Source organism: Leptidea sinapis, chromosome 19 (assembly GCF_905404315.1).
Source record: "Leptidea sinapis chromosome 19, ilLepSina1.1, whole genome shotgun sequence".
NCBI lineage: Eukaryota > Metazoa > Arthropoda > Insecta > Lepidoptera > Pieridae > Leptidea > Leptidea sinapis.
In genome coordinates, this window is record NC_066283.1 from 8,025,261 (window position 1) to 8,042,153 (window position 16,893).

At 34.8% G+C, this 16,893-nt stretch overlaps 1 protein-coding gene across 3 annotated transcripts in view; it reads right to left on the reverse strand.

Annotated features, from left to right (window-relative positions):
* LOC126969765 (semaphorin-2A-like) overlaps positions 1-11,006 on the reverse strand; it is a 140,683-nt gene extending 129,677 nt beyond the window's left edge. For all 3 annotated transcript variants that reach the window (XR_007730446.1, XM_050815325.1, XM_050815324.1), the window contains exon 1: positions 10,508-11,006. Coding sequence is in view for 2 of the 3 variants with exons in the window: in XM_050815325.1 (XP_050671282.1) it covers positions 10,508-10,643 (136 nt within the window). In the remaining variant the exon portion in view is untranslated. The remainder of the gene's footprint in view (positions 1-10,507) is intronic.
* Between the last annotated feature and the right edge of the window lie 5,887 nt (positions 11,007-16,893).

Here is a 16,893-nt window from a genome sequence, read left to right on the forward strand (position 1 = left end):
TGCATATTAGGTAGTTCTGAGAATCGGACAACATCTATTTTTCATCCCCCCAAATGTTAAGGGTGGTCCACGCCAAATTTTTTTTCTATTTTTGTTTTTTAATTCTTTTGATTATGAGTCAGCATTAAAAAAATACACACAACTTCAAATTTTCAACCATCTACGATCAACAGTTACTTTTGTATCGCGATTTTAATATTGGCAATACAACGTTTGCTGGGTCAGCTATTGTATATATATATTTTTTACAATGGCACCAATCTAGGAGTACTTAATACCAACACATATTCTAAGAGTCTTCACAAGTGGTCGGAAAAGTGTAACGTGGTCATGATCCTAGACACTTTTCGACTAATAATTATGGTCAGTTTTCAGACAGGCACTGCTCTAAGCGACACGCTGACATCTAATCCTTAAGGGAATCTCTAGAATAAGCAATGACTAAATTTCCCATAAAAACAGTACGTAAATCAATAGATACGTGGCCAGACAGATTAAAAGCCTGCATTTAAGCCAGAGGTAGTGATTTCGAATAGAATTATTTTTATTCGTTGTTAAGACTTCAAAAGACGTATAAAAAAATTAAATGTAATATTATTTGTAAGAAAACTTGTAGTGGGGAATAAATAATTATCTATTTCTTATTACAATTAAACATTTAGGTCAATTTATAATGACATATTTTACAATCAAATTCAAATAATTTATTTATTAAAACTGGCTTAAATTAAGCACTTCTTAAACAATATAACATACAAATAATTTAAAAACATAATATATATTATTCTCGTTACTTTCGATTGACATTTTCGTATAATAAAATATCTTATAAAGCCTCATTTCTTTGCGACCTCTCCAATATGAACACGATTTTCCGAATAATAGTCGTACATTATGCGAAACGTTTTAATATCCTGGGGATTTTCTTTCGACGTGTCAGCGAAAGGAATGTTTACTCACTAATGATGGAAAATTGTCTTCGCTTTTCCGTAAATGTCCGAAAAGAATTTATCTCAGACATTGCTTGCCCAAATTAAATATTATGGAAATACACCTAGAGCAGCAAATATTTAATTTTAACGCGATATTTTTAATGTTAGTCGCAGACTATAAAGCATTTAATATTACACTTAATTTGCGATGGCACTCATATTTGAGTATTGAAAGACAAGACCTGGGCTTCCCGAGGGCATAAAAATAGGGAGGTCCCGAGCTGAAAGGTGTCGTAAGAGGCGACTAAGGGCATATACCAGTGGGAGGCTCTTTGCAAAGGATGCCGGCTAGATTATGGGTACCACAACGGCGCCCTTTTCTGCCGTGAAGCAATAATGTGTAACAATTATTGTGTTTCGGTCTAAAGGGCGCCGTAGCTAGTGAAATTACTGGGCAAATGAGACTTAACATTGATTAACTGAGTGGCACTGCATTGTAATGGGCAGGGCGTCCTGCTCGTCTCGCAAAAACTTGTTTTCATAGTATTTAGTGAACGTAGTGCTATCAAACGTACGAACGGGAAAGATACAGCCCGTGGACGATTTCAGTATATTTTTTCGTAATATTGTCAGTTTGGGAGGTAACTTTAGTTAGTTAATCGTTTTAAAATATTCTTGTTTGATATCAATCAATTGAATAACCGTCTTTTACGTTGTTTTTTCGGTATATTCCTCTGTTTTTGTGAAAAAATACCCTACAGAGTCACAGTTTTTATCGCGAAAAAATGTATAACTTTTAAGCTAACACAAAATTTGGAAAAAGTAAAATGTACAAAAAAAGTAACACTACCATTAAGAACATGAAAACTGAAGATTATTTAGGGATAGAAAAACGTCTCTACTTTTTTATACGAACAATGAAGAGGGTGGTATAATATGTCCCTCTTAAGGAGATTATCGAAAAATGGCACTTACACTGCCGAAAACAATGGTAGTTTCTTGCCCTGTATGTTACCTATAAACATGCAAACGTTATTCCAAAGGCAGTCATAAAAGTATATAATATAAGTACATATATCTTCGCCTAATAAAAGAACTTAAAATCGTCATCATACTCTCAAAGCAATAGCTCTACCTTAGATAATTTCCGATACGGCTAGATAGAGTTTCTTGCTGCTAGACAAGCGATGAAAACAGGCTAGGTTTATTACTTTAGTACCTATGCGGGACAAGCTACGACTTACACTCGCGATACCTATGTCACTTTGTGGTAGTGTGCGTGCATTACTCAAAATAGAACTATCAACCTCAATTTTTTTTGACGTTTTGACAGCTGTCACAGTGTATCTAGACGTATAAATGATGTAAATGCTCTACTTTCAAAGAGCTCTTTTGCATTCTAACTTCAAGATGAATTTTAGCTACGTGCTAAGTTTAACAGTTAATTATATTATAATTTTGACAATCGTAATTATTAGATAAGAGCCCACGAGATATGAATTATATTTTTGGTTTATGCCCACCGTTAAAAATATGCCTCCCAGTATAAACGTTTTGATTTTGATTTTACTCCGAAACGGCTTAACTGAATTTTACCAAATTTTATATGCATATTCAGTAGGTCATAGAATCGGCTACCATCTATTTTTCATCCCCCTAAATGTTAAGAGTGGTCCCCTAAATTTTTATTTTATTTTTTTGGACGTAATTTTTTGTTTTTTTTTTTATGATACAGCATATAACCCTAAATTTTCAACTCTCTAGGATCAACCTCTATTTTTGTATCGCGATTTGTATATTATTCTGTTCCATCCACAACTCCGCTATAGGGTTGCAAGATGGCAATATATCAATACTTACAATAATTGTAGTACTATAAATTTGGTAGGTCTGAGAAATGGTTGCATCTACTTTTTACACCCAAAAAATTTTTTTATTACTTTATATAGTAATACAACGTTTGCTGGGTCAGCTAGTCTAATAAAATTATCGTATCGCGGTGTTTGTAGTTAAACTCCTCCGAAACGGCTTGACCGATTCTGAGGTAGGTCTGAGAATCGAACATCTGTTTTTCATCCCCCTAAATATTAAGGTTATTATTTTTGATAATTTTTTAATAATTATGATTCAGCATTAAAAAATACATATAACTTCGAATTTTCACCCATCTACGATCAACAGTTACTTTTGTATCGCGATATTAATATCGGAAATACAACGTTTGCTGGGTCAGCTAGTGTCATATAAAATTAAAAACCTTAAAATGCCATCCATAGAATATGTACTGTTCTAACAAGAGATTTCTCGAATACAAAAAAACGATATAAATAAAAATATATATAACAATCGAAGCTTAATTTGCAAACAATTGTTTATTCGTATGCCGAATTGCGCCAAAACAATTCGAACATTTCAAGTAAAGCGAACGATGAAAAGAAATCGCTAAATTATTGGTTTCTGGGAGGTCCGAAACTCTTATACATTGAAATTGCTTATTCCGAATTCTGTGTAGGTGTTTTGCAAACCATGTTTTGGTATGTTATTGTTGCTAAAGAGAATACTGAGAAAGGGTAATCTTGAGTATATGTATGATAAACAATCATACATTTTAGCAACAATGTGATGATGTTTCAATGGGTTCGAAGCTCATTCGAGCTATTAATAAATTAAAAGCTTACCCACATGATGTTTATGTGCGATGACGAAGCGCAAAAACTCTTGTCAATGCACTTCATATGAAGGTATTAAACCTTGATATAAATGACTTTCTTAATGATACCACAGATTGGGAATGGAGTGACCTTTGTAAACATATTTATTCCATGAAAAAAAAGCCCGCTGAGTTTGTTGCGCCCATTCTTCTCAGGTCTGAGGTATTCATTTTGGAATGGATGGTAGTTTTTTGACTTTCAATAAGTGATGTCCTATTTTGAATAAAAATATTTGAATTTGCACTAACTATTTTCACACAAAGATCGCCCCTTAATAATAACACAAATCACTTTCATTGTATCGATATATAACAATAAGCCTTTAATTGATTCCAACAAATTTTGAATACATAATATTATCTTCACACTATCCGTAAAATACAAAAGTTAAGTTATTGGTACCCCATTTTGGGTATAGGCCTCCTCCAGATTACTCCATGTATCCCTCTTCTGTTCATTTCCTCTCCGTTCTTTTCCTGCCATTTTTATTATATCATCTACCCATCTTTTTCTTGGACGGCCGCTTTTTCTTTTGCCAGATGGTCCTTCCCAAATTGTCGTTTCTACTGTCTCTCTTTTGTCCGTGAATCTCGCCACATGACCATACTCAAGAGCATCTATCGATCTATATTACTAGTATATGATACAGCAAACGTTCTATTATTAAATAATTAAAACTTTCATCAGTCATTATAATTTTTTTATTAATACGGCTTCACTCAGTAAGAGGTGGGACGTTATTGCGAACCCACCACACTCACCCTGATGAAGGACTTCCGATTGGTCCGAAACTAGTCGGTACCGACACCGAAAAAAACGTGAGTAAAGCCGTATTAATAAATAAGTTACCATATTAATGAAATACCCCGCATCATTGTATAAAATGGAAGGGAATGTCACTGACTGAATTATTTGTATTGCGAATATATTACCTATATATTTCTAAGGCACAAAACATATTGGTTTCGGATAATTAGTCACCATAAATTATATATTAAAACCTTCTCCGAAATACGTTGCATTTTAAAGTATAAGTATTATTCAGATCGGTTCAGTAGTTTTCGAAGTATAACTGAAGGAAAACGGCTCTACATTTATTAGTGTAGATATTTTGGTGAGTCCCACAGTTCACTCGCACTTATTAAAAAGTAATTTTATTTCAATAATTATTTTGCATAAAGCTTGATATTGTGGCTAATTTTTAAGATACGGGGAGTCGCGGAGTAGCTTTCTATCTTGTTAATATGCTAATAATGTAATGCACTTAATATTAACTATTTTAAAACACATTGATAATGCATTTTCGTCCGGTTTGCTTTAAAATACGAGGCCAGCGAAGACATTTAATTTTTGTCATAAAATACCTAATACCATATGTATCTTAACTATCATCTAATATATAAAATTCTCGGTCGTGGTGTTTGTTACCAAACTCCTGCGAACGGCAAAACCGATTTATATGAAATTTTGTGTGCATATCGGATAGGTCTGAGAATCGACCAACATCTATTTTTCATACCCCTAAATGATATACAACCCCCCTATGTATGTTTTTTATTTTTTGACAATTTTTTACACCCACCTTACCACTAAAACTACGATTTACAATATATACATACAAACATGAAGTAAATTAGTGTTTGTATGTATAACACAAATTTACTTCGTTTATAGGAAAACATTTTATGTTCTTTTAAAGTGCAGTATGGCAATTAGGCATGCCATTAGTGTTTTAATAATTTCAAATGGATATCATTATGGATACCGCTAAAAAAGTTATTTGAATACGAATGGAAAAGTACGAGATGGGAAAGTACTCTCGTCATAACTTTATAAACAAAATAAATTATTCTATAAATATTTTTGTAATTTTTTTATGTCATCATAAACATAACTTGTAAAAAAAAAACAAGTTTCGCAACTCAGTTCTTCTACCGTAATAAGTTGTGAGATCCATGTCAAGATCTAAGTCGGTCAATTTACTTAGTAGGGACTAAGTAAATTTAAGTAGGGACTTAAGAGCCCTTTTGTCTTAAGTTATTACATAATTAGCTAACCTAACTACAGCTTATAGTGATCATATCAATATTGAAAATATTTTGGGTTTTCCTTGACTTAAACACTAAACACTAATTCTATTCTAAATTGGAAGCCTCTATGTGTTCTAGAAGTGCCTTTAAACTTTTTATGATCAGTCAGTAAGTGAGTTACAAAATTAAGAAACTTTTATTAGTTATAATTCTTAAAGAACCTGATTCAAATTGACAGAAATTTGAAATACTAATACAATGTGTGCTTGCTTACTGAAAATCAGGTTTCTAACTTTATCTACAACAGATTAATTACAGATTTCATTATTTTTAATGAAAACATTAAAATTAATCTATTTGGGCATCAGTACGGTTAAATCAGGTCATAAAAAGCAAGTGTGCGATACATTTATATTAATTCAATGTTATTTATTCAAGATGGCATCGCCGTTTTATGTACAGAGATAACAATACTATTTGACAATGAATTGTGACACTGCCTGGCCAGCGGATCTTAAAAATTTGATTAATTAACGGCCGTTCCCAATATACTATCTACAGATAGAGATAAATTACTACATTCTACTGTCAGAAATTAGCTGTCGATAATCTGAAGCTGTCCCAATATACCCGAACAGTCATTCTTATCGCCTTATATTGGGACGCGTGAATTGCAATTTTCATACAAACTTTATATCGCTGGTAAGCTATACGTCGTCCTATTGACAGACGGCGTGCACGGATAAGATGAGTTACCGTCGATAAGTTTATTGGGACAGAAAAGTCAACGATAGTTACGATTTTTATCTCAAGTAAGAGATAGACTGAATATTGGCAACGGTCGTAAGACTACGGGGCAAGTTTGCTAACCGTGTTGTAGTGAACAAAATATACCCTGTAATAGGTGAGATTTTCTCTCCAGTGGTTTCTTGGTGTGTTCTATAAAATATTGTACATTTTTATCTAAAACTTTACGCTAAGGTTATATTGGTAATACAATTCTTAGTCGCATTACAAACCTTCAACTATAATAAAAAGATTCGTCGCAAGCCAAAAATTTACAAGACAATCGGCATAAGACTGTAAAGTCGATACGGCCTGTGTTTTACATAAACACATATTTACATATCGTTATTTAATAGTAGATATTATTAGTATTACTTAGAAAGTGCTTTTCCTTGGTATCTTATGTTTTCCATTCAAGACAGCAGAATACAAAATATTTGCTCTTGCCGCAGATGTCACTGTTGTTCATGCGGACGTTTTCATTTTTTTAGGTTCTCGCTTCAATCTGTCCTATGGTGTTTTATGATCGCTTCTAGATTTTGACGAGAGCAGATGCTTGAAACATTTACGAGCATCGTAGCTTCTTCAGGTCAAAAGATATTATAACCGGAAGTTATGTAAAAAAACCCCATTTGCCGTATCACCGCTCTTCGACAACACTTCCCTTAAAGCCTCGCCTAGTATCGGAATACTGGGTCTCGAAATCTCGAGCGATTGCCAATTTCGTGGCCATCTGGAGGGCAAAGCCAAATTGGCTTCAAATAAACTGGGCGTCATTAATAGAGCACGGCAATACTTGAAGCCGGCCCACATTCTAGCGCTGTACAAAGCGCAGGTCCGGCCTCACATGGAGTATTGCTGTCATCTCTGGTCTGGCGCACCCCAGTATCAGCTCGATCCATTTGACCTCGTGCAACGCAGAGCAGCTCGAATTGTCGGGGACCCAGTGCTCTGTGAACGGCTGGATCACTTGGCGTTGCGTAGAGACGTCGCTTCATTGTGTGTCTTCTACCGCATTTAACACGGGGAGTTTTCCGAAGAGCTGTTTAACCTGATTCCTGCCGCCGAATTCCACCTTCGCACGACACGCCACAAGTTAGGATATCATCCCCACCATCTGGATGTGTGGCGGTCTTCCACAGTGCGGTTTTCAAGGAGCTTTCTTCCACGTACTACAAAGCTGTGGAATGAACTTCCTTGTGCGGTGTTTCCGGGACGATACGACATGGGTACCTTTAAAAAAAAGCGCGTACGCCTTCCTTAAAGGCCGGCAACGCTCCTGTGATTCCTCTGGTATTGCAAGAGATTGTGGGCGGCGGTGATCACTTAACAACAGGTGACCCGTACGCTCGTTTATCCTATTCCTTAAAAAAATGTATCTGGAATTACCTTGAAATGCAGGTGCTTACCTCCTTACATGCTTAACACCAAATTGCATATATATACCCACATTTTCTTAACATCACTTTTTTTAATCGCCTCCCACAATTGAAGCAAATTTGAAGACATAATTCACGTCAAAATGTTAAAACTTGCTTATTCAACGCCCTTGACAATGCTGCAGTATTCGTTACTGTTTGATAGAAATAACAATATCGTATCTTGGACCCCCGCTGACAGCCAGGGACGTATGGCGACAGCTTGCCCACAATGAACGCAACATTGCATGACATATCCGTATTACGTACATTTTAAGCTTTTCAATTCAATAGAATTTTAAACGGCTGCTTTTATATTGTTGGGATTTGAAAGATCTATAAAAAGTATATCAGCATAATACTGTGAATATTGGTACATACCAAATCATATTTTATGATAGTTGATATTTTAACTTCTAAACTTTACGAACAGTACAAAAACACAATGTTATAAATCAGCTATAGTATTGTAAATTCTAGGACATTCGTATTTTAAATGATACATTATCATTATATTACTTCTATATATCAAGAACTAATAGTTTATGTGTAATATTTACTTAGATGTAAAAGATGCTATTTAAATGTTGCAACACTTGTGTCAAGATTTTAATCCGTATTCGCCCATAATATAAAAGCCTTTTTTTCTAAATTGATGATATTGGAATTTCTTTTGGTGTCAATTTAAAACAGCGGTAGATCCTCAGGAAACATCTCGCGCTCTAAGAGAGAAGAGACGGCGCAAAAAACTCTCCCGGTATCACTTTTGAGTTCTGCGCTCTTTTATAAATAAAGTGTGTGTATACTTATGTATGCACGCATTAAGTTATACTTCTCTGGCCTAACGAAGCGAAAATCCTTAAAATTATTTATTCTTCGTGCTATTCTACGATTGTAGAAAGAACAATATCGTAAAAATGTTGCAATGATGACTTTGACAATTGAACGTAGTTCCTAAAAAACGTTCCAAGCCACAAACATCACATTTTAAGGAATTCATGTTTAATGTTTAATAAATATTAGTGTAGAATATGGATGTTTGTTTCCGAGTCATGGATGTTTAAATGTATTTATGTATGTTTATATGAATTTATGTATCTTTAAGTATATAAGTGTATAGTATTAAGTATATCATTGTCTTGTAACCCATAACACAGGCTATATATGCTTAACTTGGGGCAAGATAATTTGTGTAAAAAGTGTGTCTATATTATTATTAGTTTTGTGTTCTTAACTCAATTTGGACATGAATGTGGTTTGGAACGTTTTTCTGGAATTACATCCAATTAATTATTAAATAACGAATACGGCTGTACGGGCTTGGACCTGTTGCCTATCCTAATAATGGCCGAAGAAACCAAAAAAATAATAACGAATGTCGCAAACGTCAGAAAATTTTAGGAACCAACTTCACCCTGTTACTTTTGTGTTAAAATTTCACTCTCATCATGTTTTCATAACGCGCCTAAAGAAGTATAACTTCAATAAAAATAATGTATACACTATGTACTTACGATTGCTATAAGATAATCATTAATAGTCCCAGGCTGCTTGATCGTATCGTTTGTAGGTATATTATGATGCTTCTGCTATTGACCAGTAAGATTTACAGCAAGGATTTTTTTTAAACCTTTAAATTTATAGATAACATAGGCTGAGATCTATAAAGCGTACTAAAACTTTGCTCAGACTTTACTTACGTAAAACTTCGCGTAGTGTGAGATTAGCATTAGTTTTGATTTCGTTTATATCGTCATTTGACATCTGATGTTATGTTGAGCTGAAGCTAAGACAGCCCAATGTAAAAGTTGAGTTTGCGTTTTATCACACTCAACTAAGATTTACACAAGTAAAGTCTGAGCAAATTCTAAGTACACTATATACATCTCACCAACATTGGCAATCTTTAATAATGTTATAATATGAAAATTAATATAACTATGTAACCAATTCATTTATTAATAAAAAAACTGTTTAGTTCTTAACTTATTCTATATATAATACCTAAAATTTATTATTTCTGTGTTTATTCGTAAGTAATCACTACATTTAGTTCCTAGTTTTTATATTTGTGTGTATGATTGTAAGTGATTATAAATAAACCTGATAAATAAATAAATAAAAGGGTTTTAAGAAGCCGCACGGACTTCGAATAATAGTGTGTTATGTATGTATTGCATCTTGGCAAATATATATTTAATTACCTAATATTATAAAACATAAGTAGGTATAGATGAAGCTGAAACTGACGGTGCGCGGATTGAACCCGCACTCAACCGGTTTTATAATATTGATATTATGATTCCATAGAAACGAAAAACAGAGAGCGTTGGCCTCTGATTAGTCATGCCGAGTTCATGATGATAATACAGGTACTGGTGGACAGGATCTGGCACATCTAAATATTAAATAATGTTATCAACTACCTACCTAGTGTATGTATTTATTTACGTTATAAGTAATATTCTTCTTACTATTTATATTAACTAACTAACGCTTTGACTATTTAGAATAATACCTAGTTCTGTTAATATTCAAACTGCTATTTTAGAAATTATAATAATTCATTACATTTTTTATATTTGTTGCTTTCATAATAACTCAAAGTTAATAATACTATGATAATGTACCTCTATGATGACGAATCCGGTGATGTGTAACAGGTCTACAGCAAGGTTGCTCCTGATAAACGGTCCACGAGTCGGCCAAAACTGACCCCAGGATAGTCCATATAGTCCATGTGATCCATTGCCCCTGGGCAACCATAGCGACTTGCTCACATTTAACACCACTCTTCAATACCACTACGGACCGACATTAATGCATTGTGCATACATCTATTGTATGCAATACATCAACAAACGATTCCGGAAATCGTCAACAATGTTTATCTGTTTACATTAGCCAACTAAATTCAGTACCGCTTTATAATACGCATCCGTTTAAATAATCCGAATCCACTAGCAAGCGCGTCAGTTCACACGAATACCTATTGTTGTCTCATGTTACTAATGCTTCTTGTAATCTTACTTCAAGTTTCGATAAGGTTTACTTGTTTAGAGTGAACTCGCGATCGTAGTAACGTTGCGATCCAACGCGGCAATCAACACGTCCGCTACCGACAATTACCTTCGCTCAACTGAAACTGTCCTCTTTTGAATCAGCGCCTTATTCGAATCATGACGAGTCTCCCGAAACGACATGCGACTTTACCTAAACTCTCCGTGTTAGAGAAGGATAGAATATCTTGTGAGCTCTAGCGAATGAGAAATGCCGCTTTACTTACGAAAAAGTTTAACTTCAAAAGTTTTGATAATTTTGTTGATTTCGTGTCGTTTCGAAGAGCAAGGGGAGATTTGTCTACCCGATGACCCTCTGTCGCTACAAACATATTGTAATGAAGGGGATGCTCTATAAAACGAAGTAAATTCTTCTAATTTATGTTTTCGTATGGATACGCATGAAAAGTTTTATGCTTGTAAGCACGCGAAAGGAAGTGGGAAGGTAAGTTATATTTCATACAAGCAAATGGTTATTTTATATGAATATAATATTAAAATATTAGAACAATGTTGTTTAATAAGTAGATTTTATTACGTTCAGCTGTATGAAGTGCAACCAATCTTTGCATTTAATTTCTGTAAAAGGTTTCCCCAGTTACCTAACATGGTGATATGACATCGGTACTTTAACTTGCAAACTATCTTTTAACTTTTAATATAACTAATTAATATTAATTCATACAATTTGAGTTTATGTATGATATAAAATATGTTAAATTAAAATGAGTGTGTACAGACACAAAAACGTGTGTACGCACATGTGTGCGTCGTAAATAGCACAGTTCTAAAACAAGTCGTTACAACGTCATCAGTGAAATATGGTCGTCTAATTTATATCATTACTATGGTAATTTATTTTGTAGACAAGATAATTTGAAGATGATCATCATTTATTTGTGGACTTGTTAAAAGCTGTTACAAATACCAGCCGCTATAAATGTTTACAATGTGGAACCGAAACAAGATATTTGGAAATACTTTTTTTAGGTTTTATGATATTACTAGCTGACCCGGCAAAGTATAATTCACGCGATAGTTTTATAAGTAATAAAATATTGCCTATATTATAGCCTGTACATCATTTTGTTCTATTGTCAATAGTTTTTGCAGCGCACGCAAAAATAGGTTTTCGATTTTACACCTTGTGTTACAAAATAGCAATTTTATTACGGATCCCTAATTTTGAAAAAAACATAGCCTATAGCCTTCCTAATACGATAAATGAACTACCCAACACTGAAACAATCATTCAAATCGGACCAGTAGTACCAGAGATTAGCGCGTTCAAACAAACAAACAAACAAACACTGCAGCTTTATAATATTAGTATAGATAATGACGACTGATATAGCCCAGTGCGTAAGTGACCCTGCAAACTGCGCTAGAGGTCTTGGGTTTTAATTCTGGTAGGTGCAAACATTTATATGATGAATATGAATTGTTTGTGTAAGTATATATTTACAAAACAATGATTTTCCTGCGCAAACCAGTACTCCTAAACTTGAGTAGAATTGAAAGAGGTTGTTATATGTTCTTCTCACGAGCTTACCTTTTTACGAACATATGGTAAACTCAGTAATTTAAAAGAAATATTTGTAGTGACGATTCAAGAAAGCTTAGTTAAAGCCTAATTGAATAAACTTTATTTGACTTTTACTTTGGTCCATAGTTCGGTTTTGTTTTATCCAACGTGATTTGTCCATATGTATAGAACGTCATTGGTTTCAAATTTGAACATCAACAAACAAAGAAGACAATAATTTATCCTAATATCAGACCATCAAAGCTATTTCTGCAACTATTATTTCTCATCACAATTTTTATATTTTGTAATAGTTAACTCCAAATTTATTTTACGTTTCTATCCCAAAAAAGCACTTAATTAAATCGCTTAGAAATTCCAGCCGCTGCAAATAAATGTTGTATAATTGTTTCGAAACTGCAAACCGCTGTGTAGAGAGCGCTCTTCAGTTTATTGAAAAGCGTTATGATCAATCTATGTGGTTATGGCTATGTATTAGACGGCTTCAAATTCACAAAACTTTTTAATCTAAAATACAAATATCTTGTATTTTTTTTATATAATTTAAATCTAATAGTAGGGTTTCTACTACTCTACCTGTATTCTGTACACCTAATCTTATGAAAAAAGGTCCCAGAAAATTTTCAAAACAAAAGTGTTAAATTTAAGATGAAGGCACAACCTGAGAGTTGAACAAAGCATACCTACAAGATTTTATGAATGATACGTCACTCCAACGGTTGGCTTAGTTGGAAAGAGCGCTCGCACGGAACGTGAGTGGTCGCTGGTTTGAGTCCCGCATCGTTCAAATTTTTGTTTTCAGTTTCATTTGTGTAATTAGTCCCAGAAGTGAGGGTTATCACTTGAAACGTAACAAAATATCTTGTATGTATTTGTTTTTATAAAATTCAAATTTAATCGCACGGTCACTACTACTCAACCTATATTCTGTACACCTAATCTTGTGAAAAATGATCAAAGAAAATTTTCAAAACTTTTGTTTTTACACTTTTGTGTTAAATTCAAGATATAGCCTGAGAGTTGAACAAAGTATACCTACAAGATTTTATGAATGATACGTCACTCCAACGGTTAGCTCAGTTAAAAGAGTGCTCGCACGGAACGCGAGAGGTCGTTGGTTCAAATCCCGCGTCGTTCAAAAATTGTTTTCAGTTTTATTTGTGTAATGAATCTCAGAAGTGAGGGTTATCACTTAATACGAAACAAAATATCTTGTATGTATTTGTTTTTATAAAATTCAAATCTAATCGCACGGACTCTACACACTTGTACACTTAATCTTATGAAACGTGATCTCAGAAGATGTTCAAAACAAAAGCGTTATGAAATTCAACACAACTGTTAAATGTCGTTTATGTGGTAAAGGTTTTTATGACATAACTGGCTTTCTTAATGATACCACAGATTTGGAATGGAGGGATCGCGCCTATTCAAATGGCTATTCAAATAATAAATTTTATTGTTACCAAAAATAACTTAGGCTATTTATTATTATACGTCTAGGTAGACTATGACAGCTGTGAAAATGTCGAAAAAACAGACTTTAGAACTAACCTCTATTTTGAGCAATTCACACACACTAACGCACACACAATAACCCGTGTCAAATCGCTAGTGTAAGACGTAGCTTGTCACGCATACTAAATTAATATTCCTGGTCTGTTTTTGTCAGTTCTTTAACTCTGTGATGTATAAATTATCAAAGAAAAAGAAGCCCGCTGAGTTTCTTGCGCCCGTTCTCAGATCTGAGGCTTAAATATTTAAGTGGGGGGTGGTAATTTTTTACGTTCAATAAGTGATTTCAATCCATATTCTGAATATTGCTTTTTTTATGGAATAGGAGGACAAACGAGCGTACGGGTCACCTGTTGTTAAGTGATCACCACCGCCCACAATCTCTTTCAACACCAGAGGAATCACAGGAGCGTTGCTGGCCTTTAAGGAAGGTGTACGCGCTTTTTTTGAAGCTACCCATGTCGTATCGTCCCGGAAACACCGCACAAGGAAGTTCATTCCACAGCTTTGTAGTACGTGGAAGAAAGCTCCTTGAAAACCGCACTGTGGAGGACAGCCACACATCCAGATGGTAGGGGTGATATCCTAACTTGTGGCGTGTCGTGCGAAGGTGGAATTCGGCGGCAGGAATCAGGTTAAACAGCTCTTCGGAACACTCCCCGTGATAAATGCGGTAGAAGACACACAATGAAGCGACGTCTCTACGCAACGCCAAGTGATCCAGCCGTTAACAGAGCACTGGGTCCCCGAAAATTCGAGCTGCTCTGCGTTGCACGCGGTCAAATGGATCGAGCTGATACTGGGGAGCGCCAGACCAGAGTTGACAGCAATACTCCATGTGGGGCGGGACCTGCGCTTTTTACAGCGCGCGCTAGAATGTGGGCCGGCTTGAAGTATTGCCGTGCTCTATTAATGACGCCCAGTTTCTTTGAAGCCAATTTGGCTTTGCCCTCCAGATGGCCTCGAAATTGGCAATCGCTCGAGATTTCGAGACGCAGTATTGCGATACTAGGCGAGGCTTTAAGGGAAGTGTTGCCGAAGAGCGGTGATACGACAAATGGGGTTTTTTAGTGGTAAAAGCGCAAACTTGGGTCTTCTGGGGGTTAAATTGGACAAGGTTCAATTTACCCCATTCCACGACCTTCTCAACAGAGAACTCGATAGAAGACACAAGTTTCTCCCAGCACTGGTCGACGATTTCCCGAGAGAGACCTGCATGGCCCGTGTATACGGCATTACCAGTGCTGTCGTCTACATAGCAATGAATGTTGGAGGTGTCTAACATATCATTGATATGCAGAAGAAACAGCGTAGGAGATAGCATTGATAGCATAGATTGTTTATTATATTTCAAACATACATTACCATTAAAAAGATTCGATTTCTCTAAATTACTATTTTAACAAATTCTTTGTATTATTAGATATTGTTATAAAACTTACGTTTACTTACGTTACGTGACATAAATAATTACAATAAAAATGGAATTTATTAAATACATTCTAATTTACAAACCAAAGTGATTGCCGAATATAAAACAACAACTCGAATTAAAAATTTCAAACCTGTTTGAAGATATCAAATTAACATGTTACTTGCATATTATTATATTTATTCACTGAACCCTTATAATGTAACTAAGGCGGTGTTCATATCTCACAGGTCCCACTGAGCGCGGCACGACGTGGATAGAGACGGCGATCAGGTCCGCTTTATCAATTACTCATTGGGTTCATTCCCAGGAGAGGACCTTGTCCTTAATAAAGACATTTACCTGCCTTTCTGTCCTTCATCAGTTTAATGATTGATAACTCAATTATAACAAGACGAGCCCGCTTAATAAGCCGCCGTGTACTGAATTATAAATATAAATACTAGTCCTGAGGCCAATCATTTTAAATGAAATTTATTTTTCGTTCATACCTCAAGAAGAGAATAACTCATTTGGGATCAATTTGCTGTCTGTCTGTCTGTTCAGAGCCTTATCGTAACGCGTGGAAGTATCAATTTGAATTTGTGGAATTAAAATCTTCAAAATTATTAAAAATAAAAATTTGTTAGTGTTTCCTTGGTGTTGTTGAATAAAATTGATTTAAAAGCACTGGAGGGGGTCTCAGCGTATTTTTACCGGTTTACTACAAAACAACGCACTATTTTATACTGGAGCAAATGCATCGCCTACTGACGTGTTTTATTAATAATAAATGCTATCACTCAGTAACGGATTAAGCTTACGCGGGGCCGTAGCAAATTCTTTCTATGAGCCCTTGGTATATATACTGGAAATAGTCAGTTACCGTTTTTACCAAATCAAGAAATTCAATATCTTAATAAGTTTCTCTCAAAAAGTTATGCTCAGACAGAGATGAGTGGGACATGCGGGACCCCTTTCGCGCGGGGCCCGTAGCAATTGCTACACTTACATATGGCTAATCCGGCACTGCGATCAGTAAAGTAACAGATTTAATATTGTTAGTTTAAATTTTATAACAAGAACACTTTGAATTTCGAATGAATGATTAAAATGGCGGCTCGCGGCGATGACGCCAAGCATATCTGTCAAAATGACGTTTAAGAGTGCGCTCCGTAAATCATATTAGACTAATTTTGTTGTATGCTACTTTGAGCTAAAAGTTTAAACAGACCTAGTTTTTAACTTAGTCTTTTTACATTTTTAAGAATATTGCATCATTATGTTTACATGTTCTTGTATAATGAAGATTTCTCTATGATTTAAAAAAAGCGGGCACATGAGATTTTGACGCGCATATTGTGGAAGCTCCGCGTTACATTATTTGATTGTTAAATTCTTCAAGTCTCTTGACGGTCAATGTATTCGGTTTTACAAAATGTTCTAAAAATTATACAAATTAAATTTGTTACGGAATTGAAAATA